General features: G+C 35.4%; 1 protein-coding gene across 1 annotated transcript; it reads right to left on the bottom strand.

Moving 5' to 3' along the window:
- Positions 1 to 4,625: 4,625 nt before the first annotated feature.
- LOC149556608 (laccase-12-like) lies at positions 4,626 to 7,586 on the bottom strand. The gene is made up of 6 exons (XM_089831002.1): positions 7,420 to 7,586; positions 7,157 to 7,308; positions 6,770 to 7,014; positions 6,161 to 6,289; positions 5,130 to 6,068; positions 4,626 to 5,046 (listed from the first exon to the last, which is right to left on the bottom strand). The coding sequence occupies exons 1-6, from the start codon at positions 7,561 to 7,563 to the stop codon at positions 4,916 to 4,918; spliced, it is 1,740 nt and encodes a 579-aa protein (XP_089687128.1). The 5' UTR covers positions 7,564 to 7,586; the 3' UTR covers positions 4,626 to 4,915.
- Positions 7,587 to 11,061: the final 3,475 nt, after the last annotated feature.

Genomic DNA, 11,061 nt, shown 5'->3' with positions numbered 1-11,061 from the left:
TGTTCTGGTTTACCTTTAACATATTTTACTCATTCAATATCCAATATTAATTCTAAATATGTATTAATGGTATTCATAGAAAGTTCATTTTTGAATATGTTGAATTTGTTTTAAATTCTTTGGTTTTTATAGTCGTCTTCACACTTTCTTTCATACAGAGAATAAGAGAGGGCTTCAAGGCATTCTCTATCTGTATTCAACTACTTACTACACATAGTCAAAGCTTGCACAAAAAAGTAAGTACAAGCTACCTATGGCATATGATAAAAATGTTTTGGACAGCTATGGGCTTTGTTATGCTCTTGCACATTAATGATTGTGGTGTTGTGGAGGCCACGAAAGAGATTCCCTTTTGCATTTCAAGGCATATGTTCATGATGATTCCTATCAAATATTAAAATCATGGCATGGCTTCAACTATTGTGAGTGGAATGGAATCCAATGTCATCCTCACACACACCATGTTATTCACCTCAATCTCCATCATTTGAAGGATGCTCTTGATGATGGTATGTCTCTATCTAATCAAACTAGGGATATTCTTTCACCATTGTTCAATATAGAAAACTTGGAGCACCTCGATCTCAACTTCAATGACTTCTTTGGAGTTCTCATCCCTACTAGATTTCCTAGGCTCAGGAGTTTGTGCTACTTCCCACGAACATGGGGAACATCTCTACTTTGCAATTTTTGCACCTCTTTGGGCTTGGTTGAGATTGGTGGACATGAAGACATGGAGGGGAAACATGAGAGATTTAAGGGAGCTTATCATGATAGAAGTGGTTATGTCAATAATGGAAAGAAATGAGTTGGTAAATGGTATGATAATATAATAAATATAAAACATGAATCAATACTTGAGTGTAGCTTCAATATAATCAAATTTAAAATATGAACCTCTTGTAATCTTATTCTTTACCATTTGAAGGCTCATTCCTCCCATGAATTCCCTTTAAATTATGTTAGACATTAAAAAGGATTAAAAATTCTCTTTATATTGTGGCCCTCCCTTTGGCTCCCCATACTAAACAATGTGTTCATGGACTAATATCCTACATTGGCCTCATAATCAAACTGGATAAAGGTTTAATACTTTTTAACATGAATGTTATTATATGGATAGTTTTTACTTGTTTGAAGATTTTATTCTCTATGCTAGACAATCAAAATTATTAATGAAGATTTCATTTTAATTTGAAATGGTTTTCATTCTTACTTTTATATTGTTTTCATTATTATGTCATTTTTTACACTTATTGTGGGGAAAATCAAGTTGGAAATAGGTTGGAAAATTGGGGAGTTAAAACTCCTTAATTTATTATATGGGAAAAACATGACCATATCCCATTGGAGATATAGATTCTTTTGAAAGATGATGTGGCACAAGGTTATTTCTCTCCCCACCTTTAAAATGATGACCTCTTATGTATGAAGTATCCAAGGGATGGTTTCATGTATGTGAAATGAGTAGAGAGTTCTACAAGTCTCTATTTGGGCTTTATGTATCCTCTGCAATGATTTTATGGATTGTCTTTATGATCCTATCATGGGTGATGACCATAATTTAGACTGGAGATGATTGTGTATGAGAAATGCCAAAATAAAGAAGATGTTTGGTTTACTATTTTACTGGGGGATATAATGGGGTAAATTGAAATCATTCATGGGTCTAATGCCTATGAGTCTTTTATTATTATTTGGAAAGATGGTACCTTATGCAAGTATTGGTTGGAATTAGAAATTAATGAAGAATTGGTAGCCATAGTTTCAAATTTAATCATCAAAGGAAGAAAGTTCTACATGGATAAAAAGAATGCTAAGAAAGCCATGGATGTTTTATTCCTATCTTGTGAGAGGGAAAAGGTCAAGAAGATTACTACTGGTGGGTGTGATAAAGCTATTCTGAAGAAACCATGAGCAAGAGACTATGAGGTGATTTTGAATCATTTTAGACGTGAGAAATGTATTATTTTCAATTTTTATCTTCTTTCATCTATCCATCATATTTTAAAGGCTCATCCCCAAAACCCTTCTATCCTTATTTTGCATGATAGTTGAGTCATACTGAAAAATTGAATATGCTAAAATGCAACATGTAGAAATGGATTCTTCACCTTAGAAAGGTGCAAAGTATAAAAGAATGCGAGAGCTGACCATGGTGATACCCCATTAGAATGGAAGTTTGATCGTTCAAATAGAAATGAGTTTTTCCATGGTGGGGTTAGGAAAAGGCCTTTAGTTTCCACTTCTCGAAAAGGGGTTGTTGTGTTTGATGATGATAATTCAATTATTTTCTCTTTGAGGATTACATCCATGATTTAATGGATCCTAATAAGGATAAAAATGGTAAAAGGAAGGTGGTTAGCTCTACTAATTATCATGGGTCTTTGTATATTACAACCAAAAAACTACCTAGGGGTCACATGCATGAACATAAGGCTTACCATGGTTTCCATCTCTCTATTAAACCCAATAAATATTTTCCAATGACGTTTCCACCTAGTCATCTTGAAACAGTAGAAGATATGGAGACCTTTTTTGAAAAGGGTTTCTATGTTCTTGAAACCTCAAGTGTCAATAATGATTTTAAGGGACTCTTCAACAACCAAAATGCATTTTTTCCTTGGATGGTATTTGAAAACAATGGTACTAAGGTGATTGTTCCTTTTTCTAAACAAGAACTTTATGCCATCATGGAGAGTACAAATACAATGGAAAAATAGATTTGTGAGTTAAAGGTAAACCATGAGAAGAGAATAAAAAGTCCATAGAATATATCCTTTGTGATATGTAGGGCAAAGTCAAAACCATTATGGTAGTTAACAAGAAAACTATGAATAATTTTATCTAGGGGCTAAGGAAGTTAAATGATTAAGCTATGGCTTTTGAAGCTCTTTCTAAGGATCTACATGTCTCACCCTTAGTGAGTGTTAATTTCACTAAAAAGGTGCACTTCAAGGATACATTTTCAACCAAGCACACAAAGGCCAAAGAGTGTGATGCTAAAACAAGGCATATGCTTGGCCCTGCCACTAGGTTATGCCACAAGGATAAGGGGAAAACTCACATTGAAAATATTGTTAGTAATGTTAGGAGAAAAAATTCTAATTTTATTCATAAGAATTTAGACTTAGTTAAGAAATTGAAGGTTGCTCAGGTTTAGTCCCCTATTTTCCATTTCTATTGCTAGGTGTTGTGTTGTTCTTGTTGTTGATTTTCTATTGGTCATATTGTTCATTTGTTGATATTTTTAGCTTGGGTTTCTAGTCCCTATAAAACCTATTTTCTCTTAATAAAAGAAAACTTTCTCTTTATAATGGGCTTAGAAGGTTATTTCAAGCAAAAGCTAAAATTCAAAATCAAATGCAATGAATGATATTAGATCATGGAATGTAAAGGTGGTTTGGTCCACTTAAAGACGCCTCTGAAAGGGAGATCCAAGCATCAAGGCCTTTAACATACAACCCAATCTTAGATTTCATGTTTTGCAATGATTTAATTGTAGGGTATTGATGAATTTGAGGATATCACAATGTGTAAATGGTCTCAAAATGAACTAGGAAAGTTCATACTAAATCAAGTCCCAACTATAACATCAAATTATTTTGTTAAACAATTTATGATGTTATAGTTTGTTTCAATGTGGTCCTGTAAGTGCATAAACGGAAAAGTATATTGCATTTTTTGGGTAAGAGTTTTCCTTATCCTAATTCTACTTCCTTTTTAATGATGTTATGTTTTTAAACATGTTAAGCATGAAAACATGAATGGCCTATCAAAAAGGTTTTGGACAAATAAGCTTCTACAAGTTATGTTATATTTCTACATTTCAACAATAAGCTTAGTTTTAGTTGGATTTGTGGGACAAAGTTTTGATCTCAATGAGCTTTCAATTAAAGTCAAATATAATTTTCAATTTTGTAGAGTTATTGTTTTAGGTAGAAATGTTAATATAAAAGTAAAGATTTTTATTAGTTATTAATATACGTAATAAATTTTATCTAGTTGAGAAGTTTATTTTGTTCTTAGAATTGATATAATTGGTTTATGTCAAAAAGATATAAACCACTTTCGTGCAAAAGTCTAAATATAATTATAAAAATAAAATACAATAATATGAATGTCAATAAATAAGAAATTATAGAATATATTATTATTTTTATTATTATTAATATTGTACAAATGAAAAATCTTAATCAAATATAATAAAATTATTAAAATATGAAACTTGTTATATATACACACACGCGTTTGTTGAGGCATTATTGTAGAGAAAAGTTCACATAGATCACCACAATAAGCAAGTTTCCATACTTCTATAGTGCCACGATACGCGGTTCAATTAAAAATGAGCACTCAATTTGTTGAAATTGCACAGAAGTTTAATCATAACTTCAGCCTTCAGAGTCACTTTCGCCATTTAATAAGAACAACTGGTGGAAATTCTTTAATAGTAGCATGCACCCTGACTCCTCACCTTAATCCTCTCTATTTCTCTAAACATCGTCTATTTTCAAGCAAATAAGTTGATATTATTCATTACCATAAACTTGTAGTCACTTTTGATTCAGACCCATTGACAACCGTAAAATCAGCACCTTTTCAATATTTTATTTGTAGAAGTCTTCAAATAAGAATAGTTTCTATTATCTGTAAACATAACAATACAAATTACATAATACTCATTGTTTTCAATTTTGGCTGTGTTATTACCCCAATAAAATAATTAAATTTATCACCCACTATTGAATAAGAAATGTATATTTGGTCTTGGATCTAGATCCCGTTGAACAGCCATCTTAGGATAGAGATAAAAAGCATAAGAAGAGAAAATCGTGGAATATGGAGAACAAAAGACATAACACTTGGTCAGTATGAATTTTCTGATAGAGCAAAGAATCTGATGCCACAGTCCTTAGCAAACTGGAAGATCTGGAGGAGGCTGTTCTAAAGTTGATGAGTAATCTCCCCCATTATCCACGACAAACACCATGGCCAAACCCCACCCTAGGTGCACATCCAAATGACAGTGCATCAACCATGTTCCTGCACATTCATACAATTTCATCACACACTGAATTCCTGCATGGCTATGAAAATAAGAATGAGAAAGAGGAAGTGATATTTACCAGGGTTGTCAGCAACAAACCGAATAGCAGCCCACCCATTGACTGGAACATTGACAGTATTACGCATCGGAGGATCCACAAGATTGAATTTTGATGGATCTGTTGCTGCATTATAGTTCCCGAATCCTGATCCCACTATGTAAAAATCATATCCATGCAAATGAATTGGGTGGCTTTCACCCATGAAGATATTAGTCCCCTGAAGAATCACCTGCACAGCCGTGTTATATTTCAACACTTTCACAGTAGTCGTCTTCAGAGGAGCCCAGAGGCTCCTGCTAATGTTCTGTCCAGTGTAATTGAACTGCACTGGAGGAGCATCAGGGAAGCCATTGCTGAACACTCCCTTGATCCCAAAATGATGGGCTTGGAGAATTGATAAAGTGGATGGAAGAACAAATGAGTGGTTGTTCATACTCGCTGCAAATCTTGTTCCATTGGGACCTCCGCATGAATTGTTTGGGCATGGAATGAGTCCCAATCCCACCGTGAAAACAAGACTCTCATCTACTTTCTGAGGAACAAAAACAGGGTGGTCTTGTGAGGCGAGGCTTTTAAGGCCCCTAGCAAACTGGGTGGCGGTTTGTGTGTCATTATACAAGGGAAGCTGGGGCATAACAGGGGAAGAGTTTCCATTGCTGTATTCAAAGATGGCAGTGGTTGTGGTGTTATCAAATGGGGCTCCTGGAGCGCTGGCATATGCTCGAGCAGCAATGTAGTAACTTCCTCCTCCTTTGTTGAAAGGCACAAGTAGATCTGTGGTTTGGCCAGGACCCAACATCAACACACTTGTTTTGTAGGGCTTTGTATACGAAGCATCCACTCCTACCACAGTTATCTCATGGTTTGCAATGACTACAAATAGATCAGTATTGAGTGCAGCGTTGATCAGGCGGACGAGATTAGTCTCCCCTGTCTTGACAGGAAACTTAACTGTACCTGCATTTATCAATATTATTTTTTCATCAGTTCATTGGAAGCAATTAAAACTATCAATTCTAAAACTAAGTTCTTGAATAATTTGATGGCACCTGTGCTTGAGCACTGGTACAGATCTCCTGGCTGTCCGTTGATAGTGAAAGCATTTGAGATGTTAGGGTTTGCCCCTGTTCGTGTTGCTTCATTCACCACATCGATGGGATTTCTGTTCCACCATTCCCCTGATCACAAATACCACTCACATATATATTAGTACATGGGGCGCGGCTATCCTCTCTACAAATTGTACTATTGACTACATTTCGAAAAAATGAAAATACAATGAATTTTTTTTTTTGAAATTTTTAGAATTTGATTTTCATGATCTGTATATTTTATGATCGAAAACATTTTTTTTGAGAAAATTTCACTGTTTTTTCGTGAATCTTAAAAAGAGTCATGTTTGAGTATTTTTGTCTTTGGCATATTTATAGAGGGAGAGTGTAGGAGATAAAGGCGGACAAAATGTATCAAAGACAAAAAATAGTCAAATTTTATTTTTCATAGATTTATGAAAATGAGTATTTTTTCCAATTTTTTTTGCTGTTTTCAATCACAGAATGTAGAAATCATAAAGATCAAATGCTAAATTTCAAAAAAAAAATCTATTTTACTTTTGATATTTGAATTTTAATAAACAATACATTTTGTCTAGAGCTTACCTAACAGTACAGGAATCTCTTGAGCGGGCTTTGGGAAGGGATAAGATGTTCCTTTCTTGGGACTTATGATTAGGGCTCCATACACAGTTGCTCTGAGCCATGAGCTGTGGGCGTGCCACCAGAGAGTGCCTTCTTGGCCGCTAATGGTGAATCTGTACGTGTAACTCCCACCAGGCCGAATGGGGCATTGAGTTATATACTCTGGTCCATCAGCCCACGCTGTACGCATCTGGCGAACCCCATGCCTAAAACAAATGTTCAATCAGATGTCAGAAAAAGTATTACTAGTATATATTTCATAAGAACAAAATGAATTAAGTTTGGAAAAATAAATCAATTTAAGAATCTTAACCCATCTCCAAAATATTAGATTAACTTTAAACATACCAATGAATGGTAGCATTGTACTGAGCCTTATTAATGACTTTGACAATGAGAGTGTCTCCATTAGAAACAGAGATCGTTGGCCCTGGAAACTGACCATTCACTGTGATTATATTATGCGTTTGGCAAAGTCTTGTCACCGGCTTAGATTCAATCTGTAATGGTGCAGAAAAACCCAAGTTTGAGTTAATCTCACAGCCATTGGTGCACATTATTCATTAAAACTTTATAAACTAAAACATCGTAGCAGCTAACAAGATACTTACAACAAAAGTGTGACTTTGAGTATTGACTGAGTTTGCCACAGCATTAGCATGAGCCAGAAAGAAAATGCACAAAACTACCCAAAAAGGCTTTTGTAGAAAAGCCATGGATTTAAAGAACTGCTGATTGAATCTTACATCGTCCATAATTGATCTCTCAATTAACTTGGAGGTCTGAATTCTTGTTGCATTGTATGGGAACTTAGATGAAGTATTTATATGAGAACTTAGGGTGCCAATAGTGAATTGGTTGGGTTGGTGACCGTTTCAATGGAACAGTTCGCCAACAAACAACAAAGTCAGAGTTAAGGAGATTAGAGACACGTTTTTGCGTAGACATTGGAAATTGCTGCAACGTAAGTCGTTGTTTATTTCCATCATGGACTTTCTTCGATGGTTGTTACCAGATCGCTTTTGATGGACAGGAAACGATAGTGGTGTTTCTTAGCAAAAAGCTTCTCTTGATTAAAAAATTATCCAGTCAGTAAGCTGTCACTTTATGAAAAATCAATGAAGATGACATGTTAATCCTCTTGCAAACGCTAAAGTTAATGAAAGCTAGTAGCAACATTATCACCCCCCACCCCTCGACTTTTCATTGTTGCTGTGTGAGAAATATAACATCTGTACATCCTGATGAGGAGAGGGCAAAACAAACTTCAAACTGTATCTCTTCCATAATTTCTTTCTTTAAACAATAAAATAAAGGCTCATGATCCATTATCATTCTGAAACAAATAATTTGAAACATGTAACAAAAACAACTGTCACTCAATGCTATATCATAACTCTGTAATAACAAACTACAAGACATCCAACCATGAAAGCTACAGAGAAGACGACACGATGGGAAACAAAAACACAAGGTAAAAGAAACTGTTATAATAACACAGCAATTATTACATTTTGCATGGCTCTCTGGCTGCCGCCAGAGAGCCCCCATTATTTAAGCTTACTCCTTCCAACTATCGATCATCCCCTCTGATTGAATAATCTTGTCTATATAAAGACAATTGTAACAGTTACAAAACTGTATGTTTTCTCTTTCAGTTACATATTAATTATCCAACTATCGGTTACATTTATGATTATTTGGCGGTTCTTTAAGAACCATTGCATGCTTACATTTTTTGCATAACAGTGGATAAATAGTGATCAGAATTGAATATTTCATTGGTGCCGCTGCACCATACTCCCCAGCTTCAAAATCTCCATGTCCCTATGGAAATGTCTTCACTTGATCGATGCCTCTGCTACTTCCATTTTTTACCACTTTCAATTGTGACTCTTCACAGACTGACTCCCATCAATGGAGTTCAACTGGTTGCCGTCAAGTGCTTCTCCCATTCCACTGTCCACTCCTCCATGCTACTCACAAACACCAACACTTTGTCCCTCACTTGGGAGTCCCTCTTGCCTCTCTCCCCAAGACTTTTGGCGACACACAAAGGCCCATCTTCTCTAGCCCTAGACCATCTCCTATGGCCTTCACCTGGTAGACCTCTTGTCCACCCATCTGCAGCAAGTGAACTAGCACCTGCAACCACAAAAACATCACTAACAAAAATCATATACACAACTCTACCTGGTGTAGATTGCCTTCTACACACTCAGAATCTTCTGAGCTCTAATACCAATCTGATGAGGAGAGGACAAAAAAAACTTCAAACTGTATCTCTTCCATAATTTCTTTCTTTAAACAATAAAATAAAGGCTCATGATCCATTATCATTCTGAAACAAATAATTCGAAACATGTAACAAAAACAATTATCACTCAATGCTATATCATAACTCTGCAATAACAAACTACAAGACATCCAACCATGAAAGCTACAGAGAGGATGACACGATGGGAAACAAAAATAAAAGAAACTGTTATAATAATATAGCAATTATTACATTTTGCATGGCTCTCTGGCTGCTGCCAGAGAGCCCCCATTGTTTAAGCTTATCTCTTTCAACTATCGATTGCCCCCTCTAATTGAATAATCTTGTCTATATAAAGACAATTGTAACAGTTACAAAATTGTATGTTTTCCCTTTCAGTTACATATTAATTATCCAACTATCGGTTACATTTATGATTATTTGGCAATTCTTTAAGAACCATTGCATGCTTACATTTTTTGCATAACAGTAGATAAATAATGATTAGAATTAAATATTTCATGGGTACCACTGCACCACATCCCCAATAGTAGAATGTTCGTAACACCAACTCTCTAGGATACCTGCACTAGTGAATAATGTAGCACTTCTAAGATCAAATGCAATACATGTACAACAAAACTATTTAACCATGGCTAGATATCAAGAATCTAGAACACTTCTCTCTAACTAGATAATTGATTTGTACAACTTCATCATAGAACTTTGTTTATTCATAGAACTTTGTTTATGAATAAGGCTTCTCCATTAAAGTATAATATCAAAGTGTATTTTCACAAAAGGGTCAAGGATATGAGATTGTCTCATGAGAGTCATATGGCCAATGACTAGAAAACAATGTCAATTATTCATAAAAAATAAATAACATAAACCACCTCTTGTGGCCAAACTAGTGGCAGCTAAGGGTGATGGGTCATGGTGATCATCTGTACCCCACACCTCAATAGGGTCAATGGGTGGATATGAAATAGACTACTAGCAATGAAGATTCTCTTTTTCTTTGTTTTATCCCTCCTCTCTCTTGGGAGGCAAATTGCCATGGCCAGATGAGGAAACCACTTAGAAAAAGTGACAATAGGTCAACTAGAATCTCCATTGGTGGAAGGCCAAGCAGAAGTAGCAGGAACTATAAAAATAATAGACACAACATGAGACCATCTAGTGGAAAACTCGTGGTATAGCAGAGAGGCTAAGTGATGTCTCCACCCATCATCACCATCACCAAAAGAGCAATGAGTAGCCTAGGACCTCAACATTTGTAAACATCAGGCAGAGGAGCTATGACCACACCAATGCCCATAGGGTGGAGCATAGTTTCTAGAAGCATTATCTAGTGGCTCTTGAGAAATTGTACCAAGGGCATTGCTCCATTTCTATAACAAATCCTACAAGTAGGCCACCTAAAGAACCACCTTATTGGTCTCGACTTGAATATGCATGAGAACATTATTATATATGAAAGTTTTAATTTACATATCTAAACATTAATGCAAGAAAGATGCAAGTGAAAATAACAACATTCATATCCTTCCAAAGTGTGAATAAGATTTCCATCTTTAAATCATGCCAAATCTAAGAAGATTTGAACAAGATTCTAGATGAATCACCCAACAAAGCCATATGCCAAGAAAATAATTCTAACCTAAAAGGCTCGAAAACCTTAGGGATCCAACTCTAATAGTGTTGTTCTCTTTGATAGAACTAGAAAATATGAGAAAAAGACTTTGGTTGCCTACAAAAAGAGCACTTTGGATTTGGAACCCCAAACTATCCAAGATTGGAACCTAAAGACAATCCCTTAATAAGAACACTCCAAGAAAAGTGTGTAGTCTTGGGTGTTGTGGTGGTAGACCACATAGTAATGAACTATAGTCTCCAAACCTTTTGAGAAGACTACACGTGTCATTGTTGGTTGAGTTTGCTAGTGAGCACGGGCAAGTGTGACACCAACCAGTGATAACTCATCTTGGCTTTG

Source organism: Cupressus sempervirens, chromosome 5 (assembly GCF_028749045.1).
Source record: "Cupressus sempervirens isolate cs-2001-9-10 chromosome 5, ASM2874904v1, whole genome shotgun sequence".
In the NCBI taxonomy this organism is placed as follows: domain Eukaryota; kingdom Viridiplantae; phylum Streptophyta; class Pinopsida; order Cupressales; family Cupressaceae; genus Cupressus; species Cupressus sempervirens.
Note: the sequence above shows the minus strand (reverse complement) of the source record. Positions and strands in the feature narration are given on the sequence as shown.

Excerpts from the sequence above, each read along its gene's own strand:
- LOC149556608 (XM_089831002.1), bottom strand. The coding sequence starts at position 7,563 with ATGGACGATGTAAGATTCAATCAGCAGTTCTTTAAATCCATGGCTTTT. Across the intron at positions 7,015-7,156 it reads TACAATGCTACCATTCATTG|GCATGGGGTTCGCCAGATGC; the intron begins GTATGTTTAAAG and ends CATTTGTTTTAG. Across the intron at positions 5,047-5,129 it reads GTTTGTTGCTGACAACCCTG|GAACATGGTTGATGCACTGT; the intron begins GTAAATATCACT and ends ATGAATGTGCAG.